This window comes from Lepisma saccharinum, chromosome 24 (assembly GCF_977018435.1).
Source record: "Lepisma saccharinum chromosome 24, izLepSacc3.1, whole genome shotgun sequence".
Classification (NCBI taxonomy): Eukaryota; Metazoa; Arthropoda; class Insecta; order Zygentoma; family Lepismatidae; genus Lepisma; species Lepisma saccharinum.
The window spans coordinates 43623335-43637365 of record NC_139252.1 but is presented as its reverse complement, the minus strand read 5'-3'; the positions used below and the strand labels follow the sequence as shown (position 1 = coordinate 43637365).

The window sequence follows — 14031 nt, the reverse complement described above, 5'->3', positions numbered from 1 at the left end:
AAAAGGGGAGGGGGATTACCCCCCACCAACCCCCCCTTGGGCACGCCACTGGGCTAAGCTGATACTGATGTATCGATATTGGCATCCAAAATATCATGGGACACTTTCATGTAGTCTAATTATGCTAGAAATTATGCAAAATTTGAGGTTTCCATTAATTTTGCAGCAGGATTGTGTAAAAAAGTAATGACTATTTCAATATGCTGATGTGATTATTGAATTTTTTGAAGCACACTTATAAATTGGTGCATGTAATTCCAGTCGAACACTTACATATTATTAATCAACATTTTAAACAACTTCTTATTTAGAATTTTCAGCATCTGAGAACTTTAGAAAATAGTCGTTTACAGAATGTACAGATGGTGGCAACAACTACTACTATTGTTATTTATAACCACCTTGCTGAACAATCATGTCAAGTGTTGTTCATGATGTTAACTTAATAGTTTCTGTTTTGAGCCCCCATCAGAACATTGCAGTACTTTTGTGTTGGTTCCCTTGTCCAATTCCTTTCATTCTCATTAGCATGATTAACCTAAACATAGGTTGGAAAAGGAATATGAAGGATAGAACATAGGAATCTTTACTTTGTTGGTATCAGTGAAATTTTCAACATGTTGACCAACACAATATTTCTGTAAATATTGTATAAGTTAGTTCAAAATTGTAGTTTTATTATTATTTGAATTAATATAAATACATACCCTGATTTTGTATAGTAAATATCTACATATGCAGTTTCTTTTCAAGGCAGAATCTGTGCAGTAATTAAAGAATGTTAATGAACCACTCAGGTTTTTTATGTAACATTTGCAATTTTAAATCCATTCGGTAGATTATTGGTATGTGTAAATTTTATATTGATACTTATCTTTATTGGGAAAAATTACATGTTGTTTCTAGTAGCAACGTGGTATTTTTCGTCAAGTTGAACGATTGAATGACAAGCATAAAAAAGATATTCTGACCACTTGCAAGACTTATCATTGGTTAATGACTGGAATTTTGGGGAAATTAATGTCAACCCATCTCTTCCCCTTTTTTCTTTACATTACTCCTATGCAAGACGAAAATGTGTTAATTTTGTAAGATAAGCAATTACCAAGATACTTTGTTTTTGTGAGTCTCAAGCTAAATTTTAGCTTTAAAATACACTCGGTGGAAGCCATGTTGTATATTCATAGCTAAAGTGAATTCCAACTAATTGATGCACATTTCACTTTCAGTTCCTACGCAGAAGATGCCTCGCCTGCTAACTACAAGTGCCTCAGCGTGTCGGAAGCTCTTGCACAAGGCCGAGCTCATGGGCGTTGACACGCAAGCTCTGGAGGTCCAAGAAGCCCACGTGGCTGCCTTGGTGGACGTCAGGAAGAAGTGGCACATACCACCTGCTTTCAGGTAAATATTCATTGAAATGCTAAGGACAAGATGTGTGTTTTCTGTACATGAGCAGGAATTAAGAAATGTCCAGGAACCGTGTTATCCTTTTTTGCGTAACTGTTTGACATTTGTTTTACTAGAATAATGACTATTGTTATTCCTTTTATAGTGTGTACTTAAACAATTGTGCTTGTAAGAACCGTAAACTGCAAGAGAAATAATTTTACAGTGCAAGCAATATGTACAAACAAGAAAAATTATACATCTAATGAATATTGTTTCAATCAGAAGTACAGAAGTCTGGTCTTTCAGGTAAACTATCCCCTGAACAACATGATAATAACTTCATAATATAATAATTATTGATTTTGTTGTTATCATTAGCTTACATAATTCTCTACTGACAACCTGTTCCTACCCTTCACCCCCAATAAAGATATCTGGTGACACCAATGCTAATATGCCTTGTAATCAAGGGGTCCCAAGCTCGATACCCGGTGGAGGCACAAGTGGTTCGGATCCCACTTTAAACTGTAGGTCCAGTCCCGATTAGCCTTACTGTGCATAAAGTGGACTTAAAACACCAAATCAACAACAACAACCAATGCTAATATTACAACCCAAATACAGTAGTTAAGATTTAATCAGAAAGTGTAACAGTTGTAAGTTGAAGTGATGAATTGTTGGAATACCTATGGTTGTTTTTTGTTTGTGTGCACAGTGTGGAGTTCATTGGCTATTACCTGGACCGGAATGTCCGTCTGACGTCCATGAAGAGACGTCTCGAAGAGCTCCTGGATGCCAACACCCAGTTGCTGGAAGAGCAGCAGATGTTGCGTCAAAATTATGATCAGGTAATGTACGAGGGGTCTAAATAATCTCTGTACTCTGTAATGGAAAAGTATTAGTGTTTTTTACCTCATGTTTTGAAACAAATTGTGTATGTGGTACATCGAAACGTTAAACAAATTATAGAAGTTTTGCAACTTAAGAAACAAAAAGTTCTTCACAATGCCATATTTCATTGGATCTAAGATGCCATTGAACTTAAGGTGCACCTATAAATTATTGCTTCACATTTTGAAAAAAAAAAAAAACATTCTTCCAATTTAAGGTGCACAGACATGGACGTCCGCAGGATTTTTTCCAGGGGGGGGCAACATGGCATATTTTCCCCAATAATAGTGTTCATCCCTCTAAAAACATTGCTTAAATTTGAATTTATCATGTTTGTGCAATAATTAACACACATTATTGTGGCTGAAATTAAATTATATGTGTGAAATATGTAATTTTTGGTTGACCTTCTGGATGCCCATGTGCACAGTTGTACATACTGGTGATACTTGCACTTGGTTAGAACAATACCATAGTAAATAAGTTCTGTCCTCTCCAGCAACAAATGGACACTTTGAAAGTAAACCAGGTACACAGTTTCCAAATTCCTTATTGTACAAAATAACTTTGCATTTCAATGCTGCATCATGAATGGCACTTCTGTTTCTTCATATTAAATGTTCGTTTAATGTGCACTTTACAAAAGTTGACTCACTGCTAAAAGTAGACTGACTCCTTGTGAAACTTGGATTGTAGTAACACCACAAATTTAATGGGAAGAAAATTTTGATTAGGGTGATTTTTATTAATATCGGTGTTTCAGTACAATATCAAGGAAAAAAACTCGTTCATTGAAATTGACAAATTGGTAATGTGGTATTCTATATTACACTAATGCCTGTTATAGTTATACATATATACTCGGATCCAAGGTGCATATACATTTTCAACAGTCAAAACCCAAAAAGAAAGTGAACCTTAGATGCGAAGAAATAATATTTGTACCATTGAAATTGAAGATACAATGAGAAATTTGTGAAATGTTTGGTTTAGAATACACTGTTTGTGCTTCTGGTTAATAGACATAAACACAAATATAAGCTATTTATTGAATTATGAACAAATGATTTGAGATTGGCAGGCTATTCCTTTTATGAATAATGTTCAATTGCATATTCTATGATTTTATTTTATGCTACTCTTTTTCTGTTGCAGCTGGTAAGGGACAACGAGCAGGTTAACAAATTGAACGTGGTTCTCCGTGACACGGTACAGAAGTTCCATGATGTGATCACATCTGTCTCTCCCAACAAGAGTCTTCCGTCGCTTGACATGTCCAAGTCGCCTCGCCATCAGAAGTCCCCAAGCTCAAAATCTAGCGGAAGCAGACGGAGTAGCACTGCTGGAACTTCCAGGCATGATATCGGAGGAGATCAAAAACCAGGTAACTTAACTTTTCATTTCAAATGAAGCTTTCTCGCCAAAATGACAAGCAACATGACTTCAAACTGCAAAGGCATTTCTTCCTCCAGTCTGTGAAAAACCATTCACTAGGCATGAATGACCAACAGACTTAGGTTCCATTGAGTGATGTGCAGAGCAGTGACATGTGCAACTTGTCATGTCACCCTTGCTCAAAAAGTTGCACTTAGTTTTGACAGTTTGTTCCCAAGTGACAGATACTGCATGTTGTTTGCTGCTTGTGCGTAGTCAGTTATTGCATGTAACTTAGGTCTAATTGATTGAGTGATTTGGTTTATTTTACTTTGCATTTCTGCCATTTTTGGCTAATCGCGAAGACGAGGATGAGCAATGATATGATGCAATTGATAAAAAGGACACAAAGAACACCCATGCTGGAATTCAAACCCAGTGCAATGTGCACTTTGTAGTGCAGTGTGCTAACCACTTTACCACAGATGCCGGCGCTTGGGTCTGAAAGCTCCCTTACTGAAACTAGCAAGAGGGGTTCAGGTTTTAACGTAAAATTGACTGCATTCAGGGTAACTGTGAGAAAGCTGTGAACTTGGATTACAGAACAATTGATACTTATCTTTCAGGCTCCCTTTCCATGTCGCTGAATGAATGTGGCATTTGCCAGCAGACAAAGGATCAGCATCTTCTTGCAAAATGTGACACCTGCCACAGATTCTATCACCTTGGATGCTTGAACCCACCTTTGACTCGGATGCCGAAGAAGACCAAGCTCATGGGCTGGTATGTGATTTTCTCTTTCCATCCAGTGCTTCACCATTTACAACTATTTTTCCTGTTGTATTGTTTGTAAACTATGGTTCAGTATCACAAACTTATAATTAGAATGTAGAACATCAATATCATTGCATTTCAAAACTTTTGAATTATTCAACAAAAAATAGTACATCTCCTTGATAATGTGCATTGCTTGTCAGCTTCACTGTAAATCGATTTAATACAAATAGAACAAACAAAGATTGTTTTTAATAGCAACATTTCAGCTTTACACATGAAGCCCATTCACAATTTTTTATTTATTAGGTATTAGAAATTTGTCAGTAACATATTTTTCATGAGCTAGCTGTGTCAGGTTACTGTTACAAACAGTATAAATTAATATTTATAAACAAAAGACTTTATACATACATATATGGAAGAGGTACTTACTTTTCCCTTGAATCTGACTTTTATTTCGAAAGTGTTGTGGATGATGATAATAGCCAACAAATTAATTGAATAATGAAGTGAGTACCTCTTTGGAGTTTATATGTACTAATCACCACATTTTTCATTTCCTGAAACATTTCACTTGTTACTAGGTTATGAATTTTAATACTAAAATTTTGCATGTAATTTTTATGCATTCAACATAAAATAATGCTAACTAAACAAATGCATATTTTGACAAGTATCGAGAAGTTTGGATTCCTGTTAATCACAATATGAAAATTTAACATCTGCATCCTGTTGATAGCTGTATAAAATTCATATCAGATACACCTCTAATACAGGGTGGCTACTCACCGGGAATTCCTTGAATTCTGGGAATTATGTGTGAATTCTACTTGAATTTTTCTCCGTAGACGTGAAAAATTACAACTTTTATTAATCCAAATCCTATTCAAATTATACATGTATTCATAAATGCCCTGAGGCAAGTTTTTCAAAGTTGAGCTTTCATTTTTATCTAGAAAGGCAACGAAAGCTGTGTGAAAAATAAAATAATTCTCTCAATCCGTTTACTTTGTTACTGTCCTTTCCAGAACAATCTGACAGATGAAAGATTATTGCAAGATATCTTGAGGTTGATTAGGTAAATTTGAGTTTGACAATTAACAATTTTTTGTAGATCAGTACATCTCTTAACATCTGTGACTTGTGTTTGTAGGTGTATTTCGAGTCTCTGTGAAATTGTAAACAGTGGTGCAACCACAGGGGGGCTTTGCCCCCAAAACTTGGACAGAAATGAGTTCTAGGGGGCAAGGGGGTGTACTTTTAGGTTTGAGCTTGACTTAATGGTTCGGTTACCTACTGGTCTTCAGTAACTACAAAAAAAATGCAAATACACCTAAAAATGCAACTCCCAGGCTTCTCTACGCAGCCACACATCTCCCATGTGCGACGTGTGGTGTTCCCAGATTATCAACGAGTATTCCCCAGAAGACTTGCTGGTATCTAAAAGAACTTCCAGCCTAAATATCCGTTTGTGGAGGAGAACTTAGCAGAATTACGTATCCAGGAATGAAACTAGATCCCTTTCATTGGACCGACATATTTATTTGCCAATTTAACACAGACATTTTGAAATAACATAAGCCCGAACGAACATATATACACTTTTACACTCACAGCACTTATATAGAAACAACATATTGGTACTTATAGTAACTGGAATCAGCAATATATAGATATCGACTCTATATACCTGGTTTGGGGCCTTTGTTGCACACGCACACGCTATGTTCGGAGATGGCTCGTTTTGGGGGATAAACAGATTTTTGCGGTACAAAAACACATGCTCCTGGACGTCCTGCACCCTATCCTGACTGTTGAGAGGATCGTGGGTGGTGGATGGCTCCTATGAGGTTCGATTGAAGTGGATTCCCTCAGCTATGCACTCGATAGTCCTGCTAGCATAGGCACGTGGCCATACGCGAGAAAAACTAAGATCGCTAACTGCACATTTTCCGTTTTTAGCAATTTCCGGCACGAACGAGTCCCGATTATTGGCATAGAAAGTTTTTCTGACTACTACTTGCTATCCTTTTACCCCATGCTAGGCATTCGAGGGACTATAATTCACCATTACGATAGATAATAGTGAGATTGGGGGCCTTGTGCCCACTCGCGTTACTGAAAAACGGCACACTCGTTTTTCGTGACCTTACTCGGTCAAAAATAACAGAAGAAGAGCATGATGGCTGACCTCACACATAAAGGAATTTGCTACCTTTCCTCATGATGTCATGGCCTGGGATGCTTCCCATTGGCTGACTGAGGTCATGGGTAGCTTGGATCAAGCCACCAGGTGTCAGACTAGGATGGGAGCATTTTAAGCTCGCGAATGCTTTTACCAAAAAACATCGATTTTTGGGGGGTTTTATACATATTTAATCTAACTAAGTTAAATGGATGGTATTTTCAAGACAAGTGGGTTATTCTGCCCCTACACAAATGTTATCTTGAAAATACGTAAATAAATAAAAATTTCTTGTAATAAGTAAATTGTAGCACATGGTGCTCATGCATGAAAAATGGCTTTTGCATGTTGAAAATAACTTATAGCCACCCTGGTGGGGCCTGGTTTTCTGAATTTCCGGATGAAGTCTATCTGCACCTGTTCATACGCCATTGCACACAGACGAGCATTGCTTCACATAATCAGCAAAAGATATGTATTTTGTCACAATATCACTAAAATGTATAGAGACTGTATAATCACTCTGTATAATTGTAACAAATTATAAGATAAATTAATTTCTTTCTTAAAAAACCTTCAACAGGCAATGTTCAGAATGTGACAAAGAATCCTCTGGCTCAGAAATTGAGTGTTTGGATCCAGAAGCACCTCGGAAACTTCGCCACAAAGATGGAGAGAAGACTCCAGTTGCAATTGCAGTTGCAGTTCCAGTTCCAGTTCCAGAGCCAGCCCCAGCCCCTAAGGTAGTGCTTCCAGAACCATCTGTTGATAATGTATGTACTCCCACCGCATGGTAGATACTTATTTTCTTTTTCCTTCACATTTTATTTCTCTGAATTATCTAAAGAATATGCTCCTAAAATTTAATTTTAGTACTGTGGATAAGTTGTGTTGTATATTGTCTGTGGTGTCCCTCACAGGAGTGTCAGCATGCATTAGTTACAACAATATATAACCACACATGTTGCAAGACGTACTGGTTTTACAAAGTTCAGGCAAGAACATCCCTGTCAGTTTCAAGCAATAAGTGTAATTTTTCAAAAAAATATTTACAAAAAACCTAAATTCACCAGTAGCATGGTTTGTGTGCACAGAAGTTGCTTTATTAACATTTTTGTGTAGATTTTTAAATTTAACATTTCATTTAATTTCAATTTTCTGTTTCTCAGATATATTTCCATTCTCTTCTTGATGTAACGTTTCGGTGTAATATGTGGAGACTTATCATTTCCTTTTCAATATATTGGGCCTCTCTGATAGCAGGGTGGCTAATGCTGTTACCTTGTTATCAAGAGGTTGCAGAATCGGTCGTAGGTGGAGGAATAGTGGTTCAGATTCCGCTTTAAACCAATTAGCTTATCTGACCATAACTTGAAACATAACTTGTCTTTTGCATATCAATTGGTATGATTCTACTTGGGCAACTTAAGTCTTTCTAGAAACTTTGGGGTTAAAGCCATTGTCTTTTAATCAAAGAGTCTGAGATTGTATTCCCAATTAACCCTTGTGCATAAAGTGCATTTTAATTTTGAGTCATTCTTTCAATATGTAACAACTTGAATAGTGTCACTGAGCTATGAAGAGAATGCAAATATATGTTTATGTTGTTCACTTTCTTAAAAACAAATTTTATTAGTTGTGTATGCTGTATTGAAGTTGTTGGTTTTGTAAGTAGTGTTGCTTTATATGTGTGTGTACATAATTGTACTGTAAAATACTAACAAATGGCATTGCCTAGTTTGTGGTGGGAAAAATAGTGTGCCTATGTTGCACACCACAAGGCTTCCCTTGCCTAGAATGGCATACAAAGGTTCTGTGCTGACATGATGAAGTTTCTGGACTAGGGCGTTTACATGCAAATATGCACTACTGGTTTTAAAGCAGCTCATAGGGTAGCTAAGTCACAAGCTATTCTGTCTTGTACTGTTTGATGGCCCTCTCGGTGTAGTTGAGCCGACTTTGTCATGTGGCCTTGTACTCTCTGGGAGATAGTGAGGTAGTGGACCTTTGAAATTAATCAGTTGCAAGAACAAGACAAGTAATGTGGAAACATGGAACTTTGCTGTTCGTGTTCTTGTCACTGACCAGTTTCAAAGGTCTACTGACTTCGTTGGGATGGACGTGGTGTCATTGGGTTGGGTGTTTTGCAGTAGGTCTGCATTTCCTCTTGCTGTCTGGGATCTTTTGGAGTACAGGGTGTCAGATGTGATATGCTTGTCCAGTGTCCAAGTTCGTTCTGAAGAATGATGTGGATTTCTTTGTTTATGTTGGGTGAAGATGATAAGGGCTGCTATGTTACGTTTACTCCTTGACATCACTGAAGTGTTCACCTGTTCTGCCTGTTTGGATCATCCTGCCAGTGTAGTTGAGCCGGCTGTGGCATGTGGTCATGTACACAATGGAAGATGTAAGATCAGGTAGGTGGTGGACCTTCGAAATTAATCAGTCGCAACAACGAGAAGAGCAGTGTGGAAACATGGAACTTTTTGTATACCGTATACTTTAACTGTGTTTACTACATCACATCATGAATGATTTGCTTACTGTGAGAAAGCTATGTTCACATCCGGACTTTACTGTCCTATTCTTGAGCAAGTTTTTGGAGTGGAGTGCTTTTATGAGTCCAAGGAAATATCTATTATCATAATCACAAATCAACCTAAAGACTAAAGAGGTTGGGAAGAAATGTAAAATAACTATAAAGTTATCTTTAGAAAGAAGAGGAAAATATGTGGAAATCAATCATTCAAAGAAGTTGCAGGATGGTAGGCTGACATATCAAGGAATAATAAACTAACTCCATGGTGCAACAACCTTTTTGAAGGCCATAGTCTGACAAGTATCTTTTCATTGGGCAATATGTAGTCGGCTTTTCAAGGAGCTCTCCAATAGTCCTCACAAAATTTTGGAGCTTCCACCAGGAATCAAACATGGGACTGCTCACACCAAAGTCGAGAGTGCTGACCATTTGGCTATAAGGAATAATGACACCAACTATTGAAAGCACGAATGAAAGGAAGAAAGCACATTGGCAGGCCCAGGTTGGAGTACATCAAACAAATCTCGTAAAGATGTGATTTGTGAAAGCTGCAAGAAATATTAGCAGAAGACTGGTACAATTGGAGAAATATAGCAAAGTAAAAACAATAGAATAGAAACCAGTTACACAGCCTGCATTCAGTAACTACAAAGACAGGAAACAAAGGAACAATGAAGATTAGATGGAAAATGTGAAGTGTGCAGAGTAATAATGGAGAAGGGTGGGAGCTGAGGGGTACATTTTTCAGATAGAAAGACTTGAGAAAAACCACGTTCACGGTTCAGTCCCTAAGAAGAATCCTTTTTTTAAAGCAGCTTTGGGGCCCCTTCGAGCAACAAGTAATAATATTAATTGTAAGCATGACAGATATTTCCTTTTAGATATACACATGCCGGTGCCTCCAAACTAGAAAGTGCAACTACCGCTGCCCGAAAACAAACAAAGCAGTGACGCGGTACCATCTCCGCTCCAGACACCGTAACCTTATTGAATGAAGACAGAGAGTCTTCGAAATTAATAGGATATAACCTTTAAATTGTGCAACACGAAAATACGAAATTTCAATATTTCACGTAAGTAATATTATGTAGCATTGGTGGAATCCTCATGCATACATTCATAGTTTATGAACAACCATGAGGAATACCGTGTCAAATTAATGTTAATCATTTTGATATTTGCTCATTGGTTCTCATTTTTTACCACAGGTGGTCATGAAACGGCTCGAGCCATGGCAGGTTGTGGCTCACGAGCCACCGAAGAAGAAGCATCGAGAGAAGCGTCGTCACAGCATGGACCAAGAAGGGGAGCAGCGGGAGCGTAAGAAGCACAAGAAGAGAAAGAGCATGGAAGGGATGGAACAAGGGGATAAGCCTCCCATTAAGATTAAGGTGGGTGTCAACTATCAAGGAAATTGGTGTTAGTCGGTCCTAATTTTGACAACAGAAAGATACAGTACGTTAATCTTGACAAAAGTAAACACATGCATCTTCCTCAAGTTTTCCGATCTATGTTGATCCTTTTTCAAGTGTGGGATTTTAAATTTAATTACTGGATATTGACTGGTAACGCTTTCGTGAAGTATAATTGTCCTGCTAATTGTGTAAATATAATTAATTCTGCACCAACATTGTGTGGCAAAGTGAATTTAATGTAATTTAATTAAATGAAAACTATTTCAATTTTCCAATTATCTGTTATGTAATTCTTTGAATAATTTAAAGCAAAACTCTGGTAGCATGATGTGGTACAATTAAATATCTATACAATGGGGATAATATTAATATGGTCTCCAATTCAAAGTGGCATCTGCTGTATCTACCCTAGTAAATAAAGTAAGGAAACTACAAGCAGATAAAAAATCCAGGCCATCATCAAAGGAAAGTGGGCAGCCATTTCATCACAGATGTTCTAGAAAGCAGAAAAATAGGTACCTATTCTTCATCAATGACAGCTTGTGCATTTTATCTAATTGTAGTTTTCTTACTTTTTGTAATATGTTAACCACATACAACTTAAACGAAAACTATAGGAGTGTACAAAAAGATCCTTCAATCATCTACAATTTAGGTTCTGGGCATTTTTTTAAAAAAATATGCTAAAACATCAGGGAAAATGGTACGATGATAAGGTTTCCACTGATTTTGGAATACTGGAAGAGTAAGGGGGTATTAACCTAGAAGTTTAAAATAATCTTGGAAAAGTCTAGGAATGCATGAAAAATGTTTTTAAAAAATTGGAAAGGTCTGAAAATTTTAAAATGCTGGAAAGTCAGGAAATTCGGGAAGAAATGTTAATATTTTAGAAAAGTGTGAAAATATTTTTAAATATATAGATTGCATTTGAAGTAAATATGGAAGTTTGACAATTGCAAACATGGTTTTCTTACATCATGAGATTTTTATGTCAGAAATATGTGAAAGGTTTGAGTGGGCAGTTAAAATTGCTGGCACTTGGTAAATTTTTTATGTACATGAATATTTCAGATAAAAGCCATTCCATTGCCAACTGCGATAGCCAGTCCCCCTCCTGAGATTCCAGTGGTAACCCTCGACCAGAGTCCTGAGCCCAAGCTACCTCCGAGAGCTCCAGCCGCAAGACGTTCCAGAGATGTGGACGTAATGACGAAGTGTGATGTGTGCGAGGAGCCAGGGTCCAACCAGAACCTAGTTAGGTAGGTGTTTGTTCACTTGGTAAGAATGTGTTCATGCATTTCATGGTTTTGCCTGTAATCAATAGGTCGTGGGTTGTTCTGGTGGGATGAGGGTTAATACAAACTTTTCATTATTTTGTGCTTTATAGAAAAACATTCTTAAATTTAAATACCTAGGAGTATATTAAAAAATGAAAATGACATTGAAGAAGAAATAAAAAGCAGACTCAAGTCTGACTCAATTCCTAAATCTTTTTTTTTTAGAGTATGTGGAAGATAAACTGTTCTACATAATTTACTCTTGTTCCATGTAGAATTTGAAACGTAATTGATTATGTTACAACTGCCAGCAAGGCATGCTTTCAAATTCTATGTGGAACGAGCCTCCCCGATGACGCAGTGGTAGTGTTGTCACCTTGTAATCAAGGTGTCCCGGGTTCAAAACCTGGTGGAGGACCATAGTGGTGCAGATCCCACTTTAAACTGTAGGTCCAGTCTCGATTAGCCTTATTGTGCATAAAGTGGACTCAAAACAACAACTCAGTTAATCTATGTGGAACAGGTAATATGTTGTGTGGAATATGTAATGCATGGTACCTTTATATTCATAAACTTTTATCGTCTTGTTTATTATCAGAGAATCTATAAAATGTACAAAACTGAAGTTATACCTATATATGTGGTCTCTTAACACTAAAAGAAGAACATATATCGAGAGTTTTTGATAATAATCATCCATTCTGGAACTGATTGAACAAACTTATTCAAAATATAGGTTTCTTCTGTCATACCACTGAGTACCTAATGATGCAAACAAGAAGTTTGTGAAAAGTCATCTGTTATAAAAATAATCTCTGAGCTCTCGACAAGTTAAATAGTGAAAAATAATCATAAAATAATAGCATAAAACTAAGAATTGTATAGTACTAATACTTTTCAGAAAGTTAGTTGTCCATAATTTTTTTTTGCCATGAATAAGTGCATTTTTTAAATATCTAGGTCGTGTTTGAACATTTCATGTTCGTTGTTTGTGAAAATGCAAATCAGTAATATTTCAAGGCCATATAAAACATTTATTTCTAAGTATGCATATGTTTTATTTTAGGTGTGATGAATGCCAGCGATGCTTCCATTTCACTTGCCTTGACCCTCCAGTAAAGAAGTCACCGAAGCGTCGAGGATACTCCTGGCACTGTGCAGATTGTGATCCAACGGTAAGTTTTACTGTTTTCCACCTTAATTATAAAGTGGCGGTGGTGTGACAGCAAGGAGAGAGAAGGAAAGTAAATGAGATGTACTGAGTAATCATTTGATCCAAATCATATTACGTGTATGTTCATGTACAAGTCAATTGAGAAACTATTTGTGAGACTACTGTGCATGAAAACTCAAAGTAACAATCTAACATATTCGTAGAGGTGGTTGGAATCCCTGTGTAATACATCCATCAAAGTTCACACAACCACCATTCAAAGATTAACGTATTACAAATCTTTCACGTGCAGCAATTAGCATGAGGATTTATAAAAAAAAATAACCAGATAACGCAACATCTAGGGCCTACCTACCTACTGCCAGCCTCACTACCACCTGTCAAGGTGGTATCCAACCAGTTCTGGGGTGATGTGTGGTCAGCACGACAAAACCCCATCGTCGTCATAGGTTAGCATGAGGATTTATGTACTAAAAAGTAGTAAGATATGAATGAAAGCATACTGTGTAAACCGACAATATATGTGAAATGAAAATTAACGTGGAAAGCAATAATTCATGTTTTAACATTCAGTTGTAAATATTTTCAAAATTTACAACAGTTAATTTTCCTGCGTATATCTGTGGACATTAGTCTGAAGGCTCAGGAAGAGCTCTAATACAGGTTGGTCCATATGATGGGACACATTTTTTTTTTTCTATTTTCAGACAGTAGGATTATTCTGACATTTTTCAAATGCATGGTATTTGGTCTAGGAATTAATTCATGTGGTTGTTACGCACACATTGAAGCTGTAGTTCAAACACAAAATACATAAATACCTTAAGAAAAATATTGTCCATCGTGAGCCACCATTTTCGCCCATCTGTCAGCAAGTTACAGATTCCGTGGCGAAAGAAGTCCTCATCCTTTGAAGCGATCCAGTCAAGAGACCCATTTTTCCATATCTTCTGAAGAAGTGAACCGCTGTCCAATCAAATCGTTATTCATGCAATCGAACAAGTAGTAGT

The 14031-nt window shown here is 36.9% G+C and overlaps 1 protein-coding gene across 3 annotated transcripts in view; it reads left to right on the top strand.

The window, feature by feature from the left end:
- Positions 1–14031, top strand: part of LOC145978015 (PHD finger protein 14) — a 45687-nt gene that overhangs the window by 28824 nt on the left and 2832 nt on the right. For 2 of the 3 annotated variants that reach the window (XM_083110394.1, XM_083110396.1), the window contains exons 9-16: positions 1230–1401; positions 2105–2237; positions 3436–3664; positions 4281–4437; positions 7200–7389; positions 10364–10546; positions 11642–11829; positions 12914–13022. In XM_083110394.1, the coding sequence (XP_082966520.1) occupies positions 1230–1401; positions 2105–2237; positions 3436–3664; positions 4281–4437; positions 7200–7389; positions 10364–10546; positions 11642–11829; positions 12914–13022 (1361 nt within the window). The remainder of the gene's footprint in view (positions 1–1229; positions 1402–2104; positions 2238–3435; positions 3665–4280; positions 4438–7199; positions 7390–10363; positions 10547–11641; positions 11830–12913; positions 13023–14031) is intronic. The other variant, XM_083110395.1, reaches the window with a different exon arrangement.